The 20,457-nt window shown below is 45.2% G+C and overlaps 1 protein-coding gene across 1 annotated transcript; it reads right to left on the bottom strand.

The window, feature by feature from the left end:
- Nucleotides 1–39: 39 nt before the first annotated feature.
- LOC115186827 (otoancorin) lies at nt 40–19,430 on the bottom strand. Its single transcript, XM_029746292.1, has 29 exons — nt 19,405–19,430; nt 17,621–17,698; nt 17,326–17,438; nt 13,263–13,284; nt 13,023–13,065; nt 12,698–12,878; nt 12,369–12,437; nt 11,707–11,900; nt 11,293–11,603; nt 10,114–10,232; nt 9,825–9,967; nt 9,202–9,310; nt 8,787–9,011; nt 8,352–8,513; nt 7,667–7,807; nt 7,532–7,587; nt 7,269–7,389; nt 5,512–5,630; nt 5,049–5,184; nt 4,305–4,498; nt 4,114–4,204; nt 3,751–3,922; nt 3,430–3,620; nt 3,068–3,220; nt 2,753–2,895; nt 2,549–2,685; nt 2,302–2,399; nt 1,151–1,343; nt 40–573 (listed from the first exon to the last, which is right to left on the bottom strand). Exons 2-29 carry the CDS (start codon nt 17,676–17,678, stop codon nt 494–496), a joined length of 3,774 nt encoding a protein of 1,257 aa, XP_029602152.1. The 5' UTR covers nt 17,679–17,698; nt 19,405–19,430; the 3' UTR covers nt 40–493.
- Between the last annotated feature and the right edge of the window lie 1,027 nt (nt 19,431–20,457).

Raw genomic sequence — 20,457 nt, 5'->3', positions numbered from 1 at the left:
AGCTTCTGTCAGTCGTAACAATCCATAGAGTAAGTGATAGTAGGTTCATAATCTTTTATTAAGTTCATCTTCCACTTCCAATCTTGTCAGCACTGGGTTAGCACCCATAATCCTCGTCTTATGATCCCAACTCTCAGAAAACAACCAATGCAGATCACCGACTCACACATTACATGTTCCAGCATTGTCCTACTAGAAGAGACCCACCATTGCAACAAAGATATAGAAAGATACATATTTCTTTAACAAATAGAATAAAAATATCTTAAGTGCTTTTACATTGTCACAGGTATCTGTATCTGCTTTGATGTGCTCAAGACCTGCTCTGGCTTAATCTAGAATAGGTAAAATAAGAAGCGGGATATACAAGTTATATTTGTTACTGTTACATGTGTTAAAATATGCCATATATATTAACAATCTCTATTCTTGTTCAACACATGCATGAGTAGTTCCATATGTCATGCGTGTCTATTGGAAGTGTAGTTTCTCACTACAGGACAAACCCCAGCAGTAGGAACAAGAAGGGCTGCATAAAGACTCCAACTCCCAGAGTTCCCAGCATAGATGCTCCTGGTGGAGAAAAAAAGGCATTACACCACTTGACCTCTCTCTCTCCTGCCTATCCATCTTCATTTCAGTTTCTTCCTCATAGTCTAATCAACTCTTTATCTTTCTCTTACCTGACCACAGGAGCATTCCTTTATCTCTACCTATCTCCGTCTCTCACTCCTGTTGTGTTCATAACATCTCGTAAATTTGTAATTACCAGCATATGACTGGGATATATCCACTTGTCAATAATGGGGCGGCAGGTAGCCTATTGGTTAGAGCGTTGGGCCAGTTACCGAAAGGTTGCTGGATCGAATCCCCGAGCTGACAAGGTTGTTCTGCCCCTGAACAAGGCAGGTAAACCACTATTTTCCGGTAGGCAGTCATTGTAAATAAGAATTTGTTCTTAACTGACTTACCTAGTTAAATTAAAAAAAATAAGAAATCTCTGAGCTCAGCTTGTTTGCCATTAGCCAATTGGCATTCTCAACTAGTTCAAATCACTAGAACACTTTACAAGTAGTATTTTCTGAGTTTCCCACTTGTTATGAATGCAGCATTCATCTCTTCCCCTCCCAGTCCCCTCTCTCCTACTCACCTGAGAGTTGGGGCAGGTTGCTGGGTGGGTTTGTAGTCGGTTCTGCGCGGTCATAGGCCACGCGGTCGTAGGCCACACCCAGAGCATTGCCAAGAGCGGCCCGTTGCACCTCCCCCAGCACCGCCCATTGTGCTTTGGTTACCATGGCAGCATTGTCAGGACCCAGGGCCTTCAACTGGCTGGTTGAAAGTGCCTGATCAGAAATCAGAAGAGTATGGAGTGCTGGGTTCCAAAGTCACCTATTTTTTTTCCCGTAAACCTAATCATTACAAAACCTCAGTGGAACACAGCAGAGATAGAGAAGAGCCCCCTAAGCAAACTGGTTCTGGGGCTCTGTTCACAAGCAGAGCCCCAGGATAGCAACACAATTAGACCCAACCAAATCATGAGAAAACAAAAAGATAATCACATTGGAAAGAATTTACAAAAAAACAGAGCAAACTAGAATGCTATTTGGCCCTAAACAGAGAGGACACAGTGGCAGAATACCTGACCACCGTGACTTACCCAAAATTAAGGAAATCTTTGACTATGTACAGGTACAGACTCAGTGAGCATAGCCTTGCTATTGAGAAAGGCCACCGTAGGCAGACCTGGCTCTCAAGTGGAGACAGGCTATGTGCACACTGCCCACAAAATGAGGTGGAAACTGAGCTGCACTTCCTAACCTCCTGCCAAATGTATGACCACATTAGAGACATATTTCCCTCAGATTACACAGATCCACGAAGAATTCGAAAACAAACCCAATTTTGATAAACTCCCATATCTACTGGGTGAAATACCATAGTGTGCCATCACAGCAGCAAGATTTGTGACCTGTTGCCACAAGAAAAGGTCAACCAGTGAAGAACAAACACCACTGTAAATACAACTCATATTTGTTGATTTATTTTCCCTTTTGTACTTTAACTATTTGCATATCATTACAACACTGTATATAGACATAATGACATTTGAAATGTCTTTATTCTTTTGGAACTTTTGTAAGTGTAATGTTTACTGTTAATTTTTTATTATTTATTTCACTATTGTTTATCTATTTCACTTGCTTTGGCAATGTAAACATGTTACCCATGCCAATAAAGCCCTTAATTTGAAATTGAAATTGAATTGATAGAGGGAGGCAGGCAGGGAGAGAGTGTACTCACAGAGAGGCGGTCTGGGGGGATGAGGGGAACGCTGGTCGGACTGAGGAATGAGAAGGCAGAGGGACTGAGAGAAGGAAACTCTGACAAACTCAAACCAGCTGGAGAAAAGTGAGATAAAGCAGAGAGAAAGAGAGAGGGGTGGAGGAGGGATGAGAAATGGCTTACATTTTAAAATGTATTTCACAAAATAAGAGAGAGCCATAGAGCATGAGAGAGAGAAAGAGGGGAACAGAGGAGTGTATCTGACCCATGATGTTGCCCAGAGAGTTGACCCGAGCCTCGGTCCATCCCTGTGGTTCTCCAAACACAGCCACGGCACGCTGCTTCAGAAGCTCTGTTACTGCCAGGGGGCACTGCACCTCGCCCACCGACTGTACTGCCTCCCTATAGAGATACAGAACACATTATAAAACAAGCTCACGCAAACACACACGCACTGTCCATGTCTGACCTGAAGGCATCAGTGTTGAGTTGACCAGTCTCCTCAGTGTTCAGACCACAGATGAACTGGCCCAGTCCCACCAACTCCACAGCTCCCAGTTCTCCCACTGTCTTATTAATACGCTCCACAAAACCCCTCCACACAGCCTCCTTCTGCCAGGGACCAGACATGATCATCATTAGAGTCTAGTATTTAGTTAGTTAGTGTGTGTGTGTGTGTGTGTGTGTGTGTGTGTGTGTGTGTGTGTGTGTGTGTGTGTGTGTGTGTGTGTGTGTGTGTGTGTGTGTGTGTGTGTGTGTGTGTGTAAGTTCATATATACAGTACCTGTGGTTGTGTCCAGGAGCAGTGGGAAAGTGTCTCCAGAGTGTCCAGGGAGGAGAAGGGGAGGCTGGGCAGCTCAGTGAGGTTGAACCCCTGAGAGACACAGCCCAGCCGGAGCACCTGGCTCTCATTCAAACCTGACACTGGACCCCAGGCCTGTAGTACAATATAGTACAGCACAGCTCAGAAAGACACTCAACATCAGAACAGAAAAAAGTGCTCACCCCTGGACTCGAGATTCTTCTAACTTCTGTGGAGTTGGATGAAATGGCCCCCAGATTAAGACCCTGATCTAAGGTACGTTTGGGAATCCCCTGTAGACTTGAAGAGGGTAAACTGATCTGAGCCTGAGCCTGGCCAACTACCTGGATGGCCTTCTCTCTGAGCACCACTAGTTGCTCGGCGCTGTAATCAAGGACCTCCCCCAGCGTTTCCACGGCAGCGGTGATTGTGGCGGCGTCCATCTTGGAGAGCTGGGCTGGGCTCCAGTAGACATTGGCTCCGCCCAGTTCCTCCAACAGAGACACAGTAAGGCCCGCCTCCCCCTGAGGGAGAACTAGAGAGAGAGGGTCCAGGGAGGTTGTGGTAAATGTATTGTAATGTACCTCTTTATCATGTTCATATTCAAAATAATCCCACACACATTCTTATCTGCACCTTAGGTGTGTGTGTTTCTCCTCTCTCACCTGCTCTCCTCCTGCGCATGGGCATTACTTCAGATGTGGAGGTGGAGAGAGAGAAGAGTTTCCATCGCAGGGCTGAGAGGTCCGGACCCCTACTAAACTCCTGAGGAGGGGTAGGGACCGGAGGGATGGGTAGGCTGTCCATCAGGTCAGACAGAGTCTCTTTCAGCCACGACTAGAGGGGGGAGAAGTCAGGGTAGAAAGTAAAAGTGCAGAGGTTATCTTCATTTTTTGAAATTCACAGAAACATTTTGGATTATGAAAGCTTTCTTTTTTTCACAAGCGTAGACAACATCAGGGAGAGACTATTCAAGGGCCTTTCATATGTGGTTGTCAGGGAGATGATGGTGATAGAGAGTCACTGACCTTAAAGCGCAGTGAGCGGACAGCAGAATCATCCAACAGGAGGAGAGGACCCAGGGATTTGATGGTGTCAGCCGTCCAATCAGACGGGTCACTTTCAGAGGAGAGAAACAATAATAATTGTATATTTGTCACATGTTATTTTGGCAGTAGCAGTTCTATCTAGAAAGGTGAGAGGATGTGCTTGTTCGTACCCGTATGTATCATTGAGCAGCTGGAAGAGCGCCCTCCAGTGGCGTGGAGGAATCTGTTTGCAGGAGGCCAGGGCCTGCACGGTGGAGTTGAGGATCTCAGGGGCCAGGAGGGACATCTGAGAGGGGGCCAGCTCACACAGCAGCGACCCCAGACTCAACACTTCCTCACTGGACAACTTTGACATGTTCCTCCCCTGGGGACACAGAGGTGCACCGTTCTCTGTCACTCATTGCAGTATATGTGTGTGTGTGTGTGTGTGTGTGTGTGTGTGTGTGTGTGTGTGTGTGTGTGTGTGTGTGTGTGTGTGTGTGTGTGTGTGTGTGTGTGTGTGTGTGTGTGTGTGTGTGTGTGTGTGTGTATGTGTGTGATTTACACTAAGATTAGGGTTAGGGTTGGGGTTGAGGCTAGGGTTAAGGTTGAACTAGGATGTGGACATGAAGCTACAGATGTACGATCTTAATTTGAGCCAGTCTGCTACAGTAGGAAAATAATCCTGCAGCAACAGGAAATGTGAATTATTATGTGGATTATAATCAATAGAATTTTTTGTTGTTGGGATTGATAAAACTTTTATATTGTTATGGCAAATCAAGTCTGACATTTTAAAGTAGAAATTATAAACTTAGAAGCCCTTTTAAACCTTGAATACACTACAAGTTTGCATTCCTACGGTCTCAGCAACAATAGAGTGACCAAATGAAGATCCTACATCTGTAGGGTTATGGTTAGGGTTGTGTGTTTACCAGGCAGTTCAGGGCTCTGTTGGTCAGTGTGGGGCGAGAGCGAGAGGTGAGAGGCAAAGAACTCAGGTTGGCCTCTTTCATCTTCTTCATGAACACAGCACATACAGAGGCAGGTAGACTGGCTATCTTCTCAGCCCTGAGAGAGAGAGAGAGAGAGAGAGAGAGAGAGAGAGAGAGAGAGAGTGAATATGTGTGTGTAAGTGTGCGTCACCCCCAAAAGAGCAATTTTTCCACAGACATTACCTGCTGATTTATTCTTAATTTATTATCCCACAATTAAAAATATTTATTTCATGTATGTTTTTAATTTCAGGAAATTCTGAAATATATAGGGTATACACTTTAACAAAAAAATAATTTGCATAAAAACAATGGGTCAGTGTGGCCCCCTGGACAGCTGGGGACGATTTCAATTGAAACCCCTGAAACACAGCAAAATCTGCCAGTGTGTGTGTGTAATCACGGCAGGTGAAGCAGCAGCAGGGTGGGGATCTCCTCCAGCTCTGTGTCTGTGATGTTGTTGAAGTAGCCTGCTCTCTTTTTCTCCAAACCTGCAAACAGACTCTGTGCAGTACAGCACACCTGACAAAGTGAGAGGGCGGGAGATAAAAGAGTGTCTCAAAATCAATGTAAAAATAGCCCCTAAGCATGTAATAACCAGCCTGACCTCAGAGCTATATGAAACAAACTTGGATGTATTTCTGAGCATCTCCAAGACGTATGATATCTACTAATGACCTAGTTACTTTAGACAGAAAATAATTTAGGGAGGTTGGTCGGAGAGGATGAGTGGGTGTAATCCGCGACCATCTAACAATCCAAAGGTTGCGTGTTTGAGTCGTGTTGGGGGCAATTGTAGCTTTTTATACAACGGGTGGGTCTAATCCTGAATGCTGATTGGTTAAAATCGCATTCCAGCCGGTGTCTATTCCATAAATTACCACCGGCTAAATCTATGACGTTAAAATGCCTATTTACTCCGTTTCATCTGACTGTGCAATCCACTGTCTCATCAGCCCAGCCAAGCAATTTATAAACTTGATCTCCACTATAAAGTGCATCTAGACATTATCTCTAGACATTTCTTTTAGACAGTGTTTAGTTTTAAACAGTGGAGATTTGTATAAACCTTGCTGTCGGTCTCTCCGACATTTGCAACATTGTTTCAATATTCAAATTGGATCTCCAGCTGTCCCATAGTAATGAACGTGTCGGAACGAGACAGACAAGCAGTGTTTCTCAGCCAGTCGAAATCATGAATCAGCTGGCATCATTTTCATGGATATATACAAAGAAATGTAAATTGAAAAACGGTCAAACGAAACGAAGTGCAGCTAGTTTGCAGTCTTTCCAGCTTCAGTTTGAAGTGATTGTGTTAGCTAGCTCCTCTGAACAACAGTGTCCTGACAAGAGAGCACATTTTCTATGCCAGGCAAAATCGTGCCGCATTAGCTCATTGTTATGGATGTATCCAAATAAAATGTCACTAGAAAACAGCTTAAACAAATGCAAATGCAGCTACTTTGCTATTATTCTGTTTTGCAACCCTAGATTTGTGTCCGGACTATATCTTGTGGAAGCATGAAATAGTATAAATAAATTAATCAAAATAACGTTTTTAATGAAAATATGTCAATCATTATTTGAATATGTTTGTAACCCGTTGTATAAAAGTGATAACGCCAGAGAAGCCGGTGTTTGGAGGATATATTGGCACAGTTTGCCGGCCCTCGACTTTGTCACGGGCCTAACAACACCCGTGCCAATATATCCTCCAAACACTGTTTAATCAGGCATTATCACTTAATTAGCTAACCCAAATTAACCCTTATTCTAAACTTGACCCAATTCACCTAACAGGCTATGCAAATTATCCTAACCTTTGTTGTTAGTTCACCTAACCACGAACGTAATTCTCCTTCGCTGTTATGATGCAACAAGCAACTTGGTCTCAGAGAAATACATATCAGTCCTCCAAGATGTATAATAACTTACATCATCCAATTCGTATGCTATTGTACGACCAGGTAAGCTGTATGATACTATACGTCCTCTAATTCATATGATATTTAATGAGCGCTACTCCATTCATAATGTAACCTAATGTAACCTATCAGTTGTCCCAGATTTACATACAGAATAGTAGGAGTTGCAGTCATGACTTGTGTGTGTGTGTGTGTGTGTATGTGTGTATGTGTGTATATGTGTGTGTGTGTGTACCTGTGTCTTAGAGAGCCAGCGTGGAGTTTCTGTCACAGCTTGGGCCATCTCCATGACGCCACTTTCAGCCACCTTTTCAATCATCTCACAGGCCACGCCCTGCATCGCCGAGCCCAGCTTCCTGTCATCATCATCATCATCATTTACATTGTAGTCATTAGGCAGACGCTCTTATCCAGAGCGACTTACAGGAGCAACTACCTTGCTTATCATCATCATCCTCATCATCAGTACCATTAAAAACTGCATGTGTGTGTTCTCACCGCATGTCTGTAAGTGTCATCTTCTTGCCTAGGATATTTCTGACCAGAAAGGCCGACTGCAAGACAGAGAACAGTGTGTAATGTCACACCAGTGGCCGTAGTCCCCAGAGTTGCATTCAGAAGACACACACACACCTGTGCACGTGTCCACTGCTTGCCCTCCAGTTGGTCGAGGGAGGTCAGGTTAGCCTTGTCCAAGGTGGTCAGGGATAGGCTGGACAGCAGAGAGGCAGGGACTTTCTGGATCAGCTCTGAGGCATTCACATCCCCAAGCAGCTACACACACACACACACACACACACACACACACACACACACACACACACACACACACACACACACACACACACACACACACACACACACACACACACACACACACACACACAACTTTAGGATCAACCTGAACCATCTTTGCTGCACATCTAATTTTCTTCTATGACTTCTCCCTCCCTTCCCCTCTCACCCCCTCCCTTCCCCTCTCACCCCTCCCTTCCCCTCTCACCCCTCCCTTCCCCTCTCACCCCTCCCTTCCCCTCTCACCCCCTCCCTTCCCCTCTCACCCCTCCCTTCCCCTCTCACCCCTCCCTTCCCCTCTCACCCCTCCCTTCCCCTCTCACCCCTCCCTTCCCATCTCACCCCTCCCTTCCCCTCTCACCCCCTCCCTTCCCCTCTCACCCCTCCCTTCCCCTCTCACCCCTCCCTTCCCCTCTCACCCCTCCCTTCCCCTCTCACCCCTCTCACCCCTCCCTTCCCCTCTCACCCCTCCCTTCCCCTCTCACCCCTCCCTTCCCCTCTCACCCCTCCCTTCCCCTCTCACCCCCTCCAACAATGCTTTTCTCTGTAGACTGGTCATCTTTTGACTCATCATGTCCAGACCCTCATTACCCAGAAGCCCCTGGGATTTGACCTTCCTGAGGACAGAGGAGGCCACGCCCGTCACAGCTGAACCCAGAGACATTAACTCCTTACCAGACACCTCCTGAGAGAGAGAGAGAGAGAGAGAGAGAGAGAGAGAGAGAGAGAGAGAGAGAGAGAGAGAGAGAAAGAGAGAGAGGGAAGAAGGGAAGAAGGGAAGAAGGAAGAGTACAGATACAGAAATGAGAGTTTTTAGAGCTGCTCTCTACTTGACCATTAGTTCCTAACTCGGCCCCTCATACAATAGAAGAGGATCACCTAAACATTCCAGTTAAGAAGCCTGTTAATAGTACTGACTGAGACAAAGACATATTGATAAGAGTAACACCTCTCTCACCTGCTTCCCCTGCAGTAGTTTATTGGCCAGTGTTTTGGCCTGGGTCAGACCCCACTTCACCTCTGACCCCAGTGACATCAGGGTGTCCTTGAGGGCGTCGGGGGAGAACTGGGAGAGATGGAAAGGGGAAAGCAGTGTAACACCGTGACCCAGCGCCCGCAGCAGCTCAGGACTGGAATCATCCACAGATGATGACATCACAGTGTTGACGAGCTTCTTCTTCAGCTGGAAGCCGGAGGAGGAGGGGAGAGGAAGTGGAGGGGAGATGTGGGAGGAAGAGGAGGGTTAAAAATAAACACCACAGATTATTCCCATAATTGTTCTCTGTAAAACCCCTACTTTAGTGATTCCTGAGTTATAAACTATAAACTACAACATTTTGGAAAGAGTGAGAGAGAGAGAGACTGGGGGATACCTTGTTGACTCCAGAGTTGCTACAGTCGTCGAGTTGAGAGAGGAGGAGCCGGCTCAAGGAGGAGTTTAGAGTTGGGGCGTCGTCATAGAAACATGCCAGCGAGCCTAGTCTGGATTGGAAAGGGTCAGAGGTCAGAGTTAAGTAAAATACCCTACTGGCTATTCAGTACTGTGTTTGGTAAGTCATCCAACATCTGTTCTGAACTCTCCTTTCTTGTTTGTTTGTCACATTTCTGTGACTAAGCACTCGCTCATGGTCAAGTTAGATGTACTGTAGATCTGGCTAATTCAGGAAAAATGCTAATCTAACCGTCAATACCGATTTTGTTTAGTAAAGTAATTATGTAACTACAGGATGGTCTGAACAATTAGCAAAATGAATGGTAATATGCATGTCCAGCACACGAGGTTGGTGGCATCTTAATTGGGGAGGATGGGCTCATAGTAATGGCTGGAATGGAATGAATGGAATGGAATTGAACTCATCAAACACATGGTTTCTATGTGTTTGATACCTTTCCATTCACTCCATTCTAGCTAATATTATCAGCCGTCCTCCCTTCAGCAGCCTCCTGTGATGTCCAGGTGATACTGCTCCAGTCCTTCTCTCAGGCACGTACAGACCTGTTCAGGTTCTGGACCAAGTCATCTCTCTTCTGGGAACACTCTCGGATCTTCTGGAGTATCTTTCTGCCCTGAAGAGGAGGGAGCGCCCCCACCCCTCTGAAGGCGGAAGGGAACTGGGGCGAATGGAAGAATTGACACAACTAGGGAAAGAGAGAGATAGTGGGGCAAACAGATAGATTAAAATAGCAGTTGTAAAATAGTGGACTGTGATCTGTTTGAGGGCCTCAGTGAGGTTTGATGCGATCCATTAAAAAGCAGAGTGGGGAGAACTACAACAAACAAAGACCTGATCGTTGGGGATGGTTTGGATGTCGTCCATGGGCAGCCCGGAAAGGAAGGGCCCCATCATCTTCATCACATCCATCTTCAGCCACAGCAGCCTGGGAGGACAGGGGCTGGGCATCACTGGAGAGAGAGGAGGGTGGCAAACACACACACAGTTGGCACACACACATACACTCACAGGGCAGAGTAGTACTTGAACACACACATGATGTCACAACAGTGGTTGTAGTCACCAGAGTAGACACATGCACATGCGCGCAAACACACACACACACACACACACACACACACACACACACACACACACACACACACACACACACACACACACACACACAGACACACACACACACACACACACACACACACACACACACACACACACACACACACACACACACACACACACACACACAGGCAGGGCCCAGTATTACTTGAACACACACATGCAGATGTAATAAACACATAAACACACTGCAGAGGGTAGATCTGTGTGACACACACGCAAATCAGGTGTTGTGTCTCGAATAAACACACACCTCTCCGCTGTCCTTTGGACACAACTCACTCTCTCCCTTTTCATAGCCGCGGGAAGTAGTTTTGGGGTGATTTTTCAGGAGGTGCTGCAACACCCTCAGCATCCCTACTTCCCGCATCTATGTCCCTTTTCATGCCTCTCCTCCTCTTCCTCCTCTTCCTCCCTCCACTCTGCTTCGGTCTTCTCCTTTCCAGCTTGTATCTTTCTCTCCTTCCTCCCTGCTCTTCTCCTCTCCTTTCCAGCTTGTATCTTTCTCTCCTTCCTCCCTGCTCTTCTCCTCTTCTTCCAAGCTTGTTTCCTGTATTTTCTCATAATTTCTTTCCATTTGGTTTTCCTTTAGGTTTCCCACTTTCAATGGTTTCTTCTCGTTCTCATTCTACTCCTCTTTCCTTTCCTCTCTCCCCCTCTTGATTTGGGTCCCTCTCATCCTATCTATCTTTTTCTTTCCCCGGTTTGACTTGAAGAGATTGATCATTAGTATTTGGGTCATAAGGTACATAACAAGACTGTTTCTAAGAGCTTGATAAATCAATGGTTGTTGTAACATCTAAAATCTCAACTAAACATATTTGTATCAGTATTGAGTTTAATTATAATAATGAATAATGTAACATATTCTATCTCTGCAGAGGTGGTTCTCACCTGTCATATCAGGCTGTGGTGGTCTAGCAGGCCAGTTCTGTCCTACTTCTGGTCTGAGTGTCTGTCCTGGCTCCTGTTTTGGTTTAGGTGTCTGTCCTGGTTCCTGTGCTGGTCTGTGTGTCTGTCCTGGTTCCTGTGCTGGTCTGTGTGTCTGTCCTGGTTTCTGTTCTGGTATAGGTCTGGGGCGCCAGGCTGCAGCAGTGTGGCTGCAGTTGTAGTTGTTCTGGGCCACCCGCTCCTTGGCCCACTCTCTGATCTGAACACGCTGCTCCTCAGAGAGAGACCCAAACACCTCTCCCAACATCTTCATCCTGGAACCAGACCATACTGTTACCACACACACACACACACACACACACACACACACACACACACACACACACACACACACACTCCAGCCCCACATCCACTCACATCTCTTCCAGGTGGGGGTTCTGTATCCAGGGAGGCAGGGTCATCTGAGGCGGGGGCATGTTCTGTAGGAGAGGCTTAGCAGCCCACACCAGCCTCCCATAATCCTCTGGTTCCATGTCGTCTCCACCCTTCATCATCAGGGCAACCCAAGAGAGGGGGGCGATGAATGCTCTCAGGAAGCACTGGGGACCAGCCTGAGAGAGAGAAAGAAAGATGTTGCATTTGGGAAGTAAAACAGGAGCATTGTTGAAGCCAGGTTATAATCTCATGCTAGGACTAAACCTGTCACGCCCAACGCAGGAGATGAGAAGCAGGTACAGGAAGTGAACCATTTAATATAGACGGACACACAGCGGAACAAGAACAGCGTCTGGACATAGATATGACACGACAAACAGTGCTACTACAGGGAACAACACAGAGGAGCAGACATATATGCAGGGACAATCAACAAAGTGAGGGAGTCCAGGTGAGTCCAATGAGCGCAGCTGCGTGTAATGATGGTAACAGTTGCGTATAAGGACAGGTAGCCTGGCGCCCTCGAGCACCAGGGAGGGGGAGCGGAAGCAGGCGTGACAAAACCTAGACTAGTGGGAGGGCTGAAGATGCAGTATTGTTGAAAACAGCTGGTAATTGGCTGAGAGGGTTTGAGTGACACTGACCGAAGAGTTCCTCATGTGCTCAATGAAGCTTGGTAGACTGGAACAGTTCCACATCCTCTCTGTCACGTTCTAGAAAGAGAGAGATAGAGGAACATTTATTAAAAATGTCATTATCTTATGCCTTTTAGTTTAATAAACAGGTTATAAAAACCACTGTAAAACTTTACATAAAACAAGACCAAATATGGCCTTTGTGTCTAAAATGGATACAATCCTCATTATGTAAATAATTGTTTGCAACACTCCTGGTGTATGACTAGAGTACTGTCAGTGTATTTGCATATTTTGAATATATCTAGCTATGTAAATGAAGATAAATGTTGAGGTACCCATTCACGGTCAGAGGCAGGGTATTTCATGGTGCTATTGGGCTGGAAATAGAAGTGGGAAGCAGAGTCCATGTCTGTGTCTGAGTAGGTATCTGTTTCCTCAGCAGAGAGGGAGGTGAGGAGAGAGTGGAAGTGGGAGAGAGGGTTGGGACTAGACATGCTGTCTTCCATTTGCACCCCACTGATAGAGAGAGAAAGAGAAAGAGTGTGAGAGAGAGCGAGAGGGGGGGCTAACTTGTAGATCCATTAATTTGCACACACACACACACACACACACACACACACACACACACACACACACACACACACACACGGGTCACCTTACCTGTTATTAAAGGGGTTGTCCATCGTCATGGGTACCAGGTGTCCTGTAGCATAGCAACCATGCATTAAGAAACACACAGGAAAAAACAAGATGATGTAATAAGCATTATCAAACTGTTTTAATGTATGCAACAATAATGTAGTGCTGTTTCCAGCATGTTATTCATAAGCAATATTATTACAACGATACATTAGTGATACCCTCTGTGTTTACTAGGTTAGGTATGTGCTGTGTCCTCACCCATTTGCAGGCATCTCATCATCTGTGGGGACAGAGGGACACCAGAATGAACTACGGAACTGTTACTTTTACTGATGTCTTTCTACCTGTTGAATCTTCATTGACTATCTACATGTAACCTACAGTACAAACTGAGGTATAATGTCATACCACTTTACAGTGAGGTGTGAGACAGCCTTGCCAGTCTAGGGTGTCACAATACACATAGCAGGTGAAGGAGTCTGTGTAGGGTTTAAACTACAGCTGGGGAGGGTGTAACTGTAACATCAACATAAGCCAACTGTGTGTGTACTGATCAGTACTGCAGTAACATCACCCAGAGGTGTGTGTTTGATCAGTACTGTAGTAACATCACCCAGAGATGTGTGTACTGATCAGTACTGCAGTAACATCACCCAGAGATGTGTGTACTGATCAGTACTGCAGTAACATCACCCAGAGGTGTGTATACTGATCAGTACTGCAGTAACATCACCCAGAAGTGTGTGTACTGATCAGTACTGCAGTAACATCACCCAGAGATGTGTGTACTGATCAGTACTGCAGTAACATCACCCAGAGGTGTGTGTACTGATCAGTACTGTAATAACATCACCCAGAGATGTGTGTACTGATCAGTACTGTAGTAACATCACCCAGAGGTGTGTATACTGATCAGTACTGCAGTAACATCACCCAGAGGTGTGTGTACTGATCAGTACTGCAGTAACATCACCCAGAGGTGTGTATACTGATCAGTACTGTAGTAACATCACCCAGAGGTGTGTATACTGATCAGTACTGCAGTAACATCACCCAGAGGTGTGTGCACTGATCAGTACTGCAGTAACATCACCCAGAGGTGTGTGTACTGATCAGTACTGCAGTAACATCACCCAGAGGTGTGTGTACTGATCAGTACTGTAGTAACATCACCCAGAGATGTGTGTACTGATCGGTACTGTAGTAACATCACCCAGAGGTGGGTATACTGATCAGTACTGCAGTAACATCACCCAGAGGTGTGTGTACTGATCAGTACTGTAGTAACATCACCCAGAGGTGTGTATACTGATCAGTACTGCAGTAACATCACCCAGAGGTGTGTGTACTGATCAGTACTGTAGTAACATCACCCAGAGATGTGTGTACTGATCAGTACTGTAGTAACATCACCCAGAGGTGTGTATACTGATCAGTACTGCAGTAACATCACCCAGAGGTGTGTGTACTGATCAGTACTGCAGTAACATCACCCAGAGGTGTGTATACTGATCAGTACTGCAGTAACATCACCCAGAGGTGTGTGTACTGATCAGTACTGTAGTAACATCACCCAGAGATGTGTGTACTGATCAGTACTGTAGTAACATCACCCAGAGGTGTGTATACTGATCAGTACTGCAGTAACATCACCCAGAGGTGTGTGTACTGATCAGTACTGTAGTAACATCACCCAGAGATGTGTGTACTGATCAGTACTGTAGTAACATCACCCAGAGGTGTGTATACTGATCAGTACTGCAGTAACATCACCCAGAGGTGTGTGTACTGATCAGTACTGCAGTAACATCACCCAGAGGTGTGTATACTGATCAGTACTGCAGTAACATCACCCAGAGGTGTGTGTACTGATCAGTACTGTAGTAACATCACCCAGAGATGTGTGTACTGATCAGTACTGTAGTAACATCACCCAGAGGTGTGTATACTGATCAGTACTGCAGTAACATCACCCAGAGGTGTGTATACTGATCAGTACTGTAGTAACATCACCCAGAGGTGTGTATACTGACAGAGGTGTGTGTTTGATCAGTACTGTAGGAACATCACCCAGAGGTGTGTGTTTGATCAGTACTGTAGTAACATCACCCAGAGGTGTGTGTTTGATCAGTACTGTAGTAACATCACCCAGAGGTGTGTGTACTGATCAGTACTGTAGTAACATCACCCAGAGGTGTGTGTTTGATCAGTACTGCAGTAACATCACCCAGAGGTGTGTGTACTGATCAGTACTGTAGTAACATCACCCAGAGGTGTGTGTTTGATCAGTACTGTAGTAACATCACCCAGAGGTGTGTGTACTGATCAGTACTGTAGTAACATCACCCAGAGGTGTGTGTTTGATCAGAACTGTAGTAACATCACCCAGAGGTGTGTGTTTGATCAGTACTGTAGTAACATCACCCAGAGGTGTGTGTTTGATCAGTACTGTAGTAACATCACCCAGAGGTGTGTGTTTGATCAGTACTGTAGTAACATCACCCATAGGTGTGTGTTTGATCAGTACTGCAGTAACATCACCCAGAGGTGTGTGTTTGATCAGTACTGTAGTAACATCACCCAGAGGTGTGTGTTTGATCAGTACTGTAGTAACATCACCCAGAGGTGTGTGTACTGATCAGTACTGCAGTAACATCACCCAGAGGTGTGTGTTTGATCAGTACTGTAGTAACATCACCCAGAGGTGTGTGTTTGATCAGTACTGCAGTAACATCACCCAGAGGTGTGTGTTTGATCAGTACTGCAGTAACATCAACCAGAGGTGTGTGTACTGATCAGTACTGTAGTAACATCACCCAGAGGTGTGTGTTTGATCAGTACTGTAGTAACATCACCCAGAGGTGTGTATACTGATCAGTACTGTAGTAACATCACCCAGAGGTGTGTGTTTGATCAGTACTGTACTAACATCACCCAGAGGTGTGTGTTTGATCAGTACTGTAGTAACATCACCCAGAGGTGTGTGTACTGATCAGTACTGTAGTAACATCACCCAGAGGTGTGTGTACTGATCAGTACTGTAGTAACATCACCCAGAGGTGTGTGTTTGATCAGTACTGCAGTAACATCACCCAGAGGTGTGTGTTTGATCAGTACTGTAGTAACATCACCCAGAGGTGTGTGTACTGATCAGTACTCTAGTAACATCACCCAGAGGTGTGTGTTTGATCAGTACTGTAGTAACATCACCCAGAGGTGTGTGTACTGATCAGTACTGTAGTAACATCACCCAGAGGTGTGTGTACTGATCAGTAATGTAGTAACATCACCCAGAGGTGTGTGTTTGATCAGTACTGCAGTAACATCACCCAGAGGTGTGTGTTTGATCAGTACTGTAGTAACATCACCCAGAGGTGTGTGTTTGATCAGTACTGTAGTAACATCACCCAGAGGTGTGTGTTTGATCAGTACTGTAGTAACATCACCCAGAGGTGTGTGTTTGATCAGTACTGTAGTAACATCACCCAGAGGTGTGTGTTTGATCAGTACTGTAGTAACATCACCCAGAGGTGTGTGTTTTGATCAGTACTGTAGTAACATCACCCAGAGGTGTGTGTTTGATCAGTACTGTAGTAACATCACCCAGAGGTGTGTGTTTGATCAGTACTGTAGTAACATCACCCAGAGGTGTGTGTTTTGATCAGTACTGTAGTAACATCACCCAGAGGTGTGTGTTTGATCAGTACTGTAGTAACATCACCCAGAGGTGTGTGTTTGATCAGTACTGTAGTAACATCACCCAGAGGTGTGTGTTTGATCAGTACTGTAGTAACATCACCCAGAGGTGTGTGTTTGATCAGTACTGTAGTAACATCACCCAGAGGTGTGTGTTTGATCAGTACTGTAGTAACATCACCCAGAGGTGTGTGTTTGATCAGTACTGTAGTAACATCACCCAGAGGTGTGTGTTTGATCAGTACTGTAGTAACATCACCCAGAGGTGTGTGTTTGATCAGTACTGTAGTAACATCACCCAGAGGTGTGTGTTTGATCAGTACTGTAGTAACATCACCCAGAGGTGTGTGTTTGATCAGTACTGCAGTAACATCACCCAGAGGTGTGTGTTTGATCAGTACTGCAGTAACATCACCCAGAGGTGTGTGTTTGATCCAGGTGGAGGGAGTAGTATGTGTCCTTCAGGGGAAAGCAGGAAAATAGATCATCCAGTCACTTGGTTCTGTGTATTGTGGTCACAGTTTACAGACACCTCTGGTGAGGGAGGTCACACCTGGTCAGGTAAGGCAGGCCATAGACTATTGATTGATTGGTTGATTGATTGACTGGTTGCTTGATTGATTACCAGTTTCTTGGCCATGTCTTGGAAGCGAGCAGGCGGAGATGGGAAGCCTGGGGTCGCAGGGTCAGTGTCAAGCATCATGGGAGACATCGGTGACATTGTATCTGGGTAGAGAGCTGAGAGGGGAATATCGCATACACAGACACACGCATGAGCACGGACACGCACACGTCCACAAACTGTCAACATGTTATGTGTGTATGCTACACTTGTTTCCTGTTTGGATCTAACTGTAATTTAGGAATGATCCACTGTTGCAAAATGGAAGAGGATTAGGCCTGGTGCGTTTGCTGCTTACCTGAGACTGCATGGACTAGGAAGAGGAGGAGGAGAGCCTTCTCCCCTGGTGAATCCATGGTGGAACAGTCCACCTCTGCTTTAAAGAGGAGGAGAGAGGTGATGTCAGCCATTGTAAACATCAATTCTAAACGTGGAATCATTTTAATTTCCCACCTTTCACTAAACGTAATTCTAATATTGTTTCTATCTATCGTGCATCCCTTCGTTCTCAGTAAAATACAACTTTTATTGTCGGAAAAATGTCAGTTGGACAACGTGTCTCCATGTGAGCCAGGTCTCAGGGATACTAGGGTATATTCTTTAAGGCTTCCTCCTCTGAGGCTGTGAGCTCACAGCTGCCTAGCTACCGCCCTAGTTACCCACCTAGTTACCTGCCCCATGGATATAGCCCACTGGGGGTAAAGGAAAACATGCTGAGAAAAACATGCACTTTAATTGTTATGTTATGTCACACCTTTTCTCCATCTCTCTATCTTTCTCTCGGTTATATTTGCTTTTCTACTGTACTCTTTTCCTCCTCTCTCTCCCTCTTCCCTCCTCTCTCTCTCTCTCTCTCTCTCTCTCTCTCTCTCTCTCCCTCTTCCCTCCACTCTCTCTCTCTCTCTCTCTCTCTCTCTCCTCCTCTCTTTCCATGTCTCTCTTTCAAAACCACTGCTTTCCTATCATCACTTCTGTAAAAGACTTTCCTCTCTAAGTCATTTGCATGGCTTCCGAAGATCTGACTTCTCATTTGGGTTTGGCCTTGAGGTGTGTCATGCAATCTGCCTGTCTGAGCGTGGGGATTCTGGGGTTTATGGTCATAATCACCAATCACACAATTATTTCACTATATGAATATACATTGGTTACAAATTCCTGGGACTGTCTCCTCTAAATACACTCCAGTCTATTCTGAATATCTTATTCATTTGAATTAGTTCATTAGTCCATTTTTAATACTCTGTCCTTGCACATTAGTGATGCATTTTTCATAGATTAACTATTCATAGATTGAAAATGGTGGCTTTTTTAAAGTATTATAAATATCCTTCTTCTGTGAGACAGATAATTGTTTACTTCAAAATTTAAAAAGCAACACACTGTCAATCCTTATTAGATAATGATGCAATTGACAGAGCAACAACACACAACCAACACAGTTCTAACCATAACGGAGGCCACAACCAACACAGTTCTAACCATAACGGAGTCCACAACCAACACAGTTCTAACCATAATGGAGTCCACAACCAACACAGTTCTAACCATAACGGAGGCCACAACCAACACAGTTCTAACCATAACGGAGGCCACAACCAACACAGTTCTCACCATAACGGAGTCCACAACCAACACAGTTCTAACCATAACGGAGGCCACAACCAACACAGTTCTAACCATAATGGAGGCCACAACCAACACAGTTCTAACCATAACGAAGGCCACAACCAACACAGTTCTAACCATTATGGAGGCCACAACCAACACAGTTCTAACCATTATGGAGTCCACAACCAACACAGTTCTAACCATAACGGAGGCCACAACCAACACAGTTCTAACCATAACGAAGGCCACAACCAACACAGTTCTAACCATTATGGAGGCCACAACCAACACAGTTCTAACCATTATGGAGTCCACAACCAACACAGTTCTAACCATAACGGAGACCACAACCAACACAGTTCTAACCATAATGGAGTCCACAACCAACACAGTTCTAACCATAATGGAGTCCACAACCAACACAGTTCTAACCATAATGGAGTCCACAACCAAACCAAATATAAATGTACTTACTGAATGGTGTTTTCTTCTTGGATGTAGAGTAGCGTATGTAACAGCAGTATGTTCAGCAGGAGAAGAGTGTATGTGTCCTCTCTCCCTCCCTCCCTCCCTCCTGGGAGGTTACCTGTACAGGTGTCAGACCAGGTGCATACGCTCTGTGTGTGTGTGTCTCATACAAGCCCAGAGTATTGTGTGTGGGAATGCTATGTTGGCCATGTTACAGTAATCAGGCCTTAGTTCACATTCATTTTATGTCAAAGATAATCATTATCAAAGTATATCAGAGAGAAATACATTCTCAGAGAATAAATGTTTTGGAAAAAGGCTTAAAATCTCTTTTACGTAATCTTTTCAAATGACTCAAACACAGGTGAACTTTCAAATACACATTAACATGAAAACATCAAACCAGTAATTAGTTGCAACTTGTACCTACTCAAACATAAGAGACATGATCTTTGTATACGTATTATTTTAATGTAACCTTTATTTAACTAGGCATGTCAGTTAAGAACACATTCTTATTTACAATGACGGCCTACCCCGGCCAAACCTGGACCATGCTGGGCCAATTGTGCGCCGCCCTATGGGACTCCCAATCACAGTTGTGATGCAGCCTGGATTCAAACCAGGGACTACAGTGACGCCTCTTATACTGAGATGCAATGCCTTTTACCGCTGCGCCACTCAGGAGCATATCTGTGAGTGGGTACACCGATCATGGCCCTGTGGATCTTGTTATTATACGTCCATTCCACACAATGACCTTTAACTGACCTTTATGGAAGTTTAGATCCTTGGGATTACCCTATGGCATCATATCATCTTTGTAACATGGTAAAAAAACAACCTTGTAGTGAGGTTTAGTCCTGTTTCATATCTTTGTGCTTATCAAAGTCTACACAGGGCAGAAGCTCTCTCCATTCAGTGCTCTCTCCATTCAGTCTTCTCTACATCCAGTGAGGTAGGGGATGGTTGGACAAATGACAATGAGAGTGAGATGCGGGTAAACAAATATTTGTATTTCTGAAGATGAAGAGATTGGGCAATGGGTGGGAAGGTCAG

Source organism: Salmo trutta, chromosome 3 (genome assembly GCF_901001165.1).
Source record: "Salmo trutta chromosome 3, fSalTru1.1, whole genome shotgun sequence".
Taxonomy (NCBI): Eukaryota; Metazoa; Chordata; class Actinopteri; order Salmoniformes; family Salmonidae; genus Salmo; species Salmo trutta.
Note: the sequence above shows the minus strand (reverse complement) of the source record. Positions and strands in the feature narration are given on the sequence as shown.

What these genes read in the sequence shown, in the direction of transcription:
- LOC115186827 (XM_029746292.1), bottom strand. Translation starts at nt 17,678, where the DNA reads ATGGATTCACCAGGGGAGAAGGCTCTCCTCCTCCTCTTCCTAGTCCAT. An exon ending in CTGCCTCTGACCGTGAATGG is followed by an intron (nt 12,438 to 12,697) that starts GTACCTCAACAT and finishes CTCTCTTTCTAG; the next exon opens with AACGTGACAGAGAGGATGTG. An exon ending in CTCAACACTGATGCCTTCAG is followed by an intron (nt 2,686 to 2,752) that starts GTCAGACATGGA and finishes GTATCTCTATAG; the next exon opens with GGAGGCAGTACAGTCGGTGG.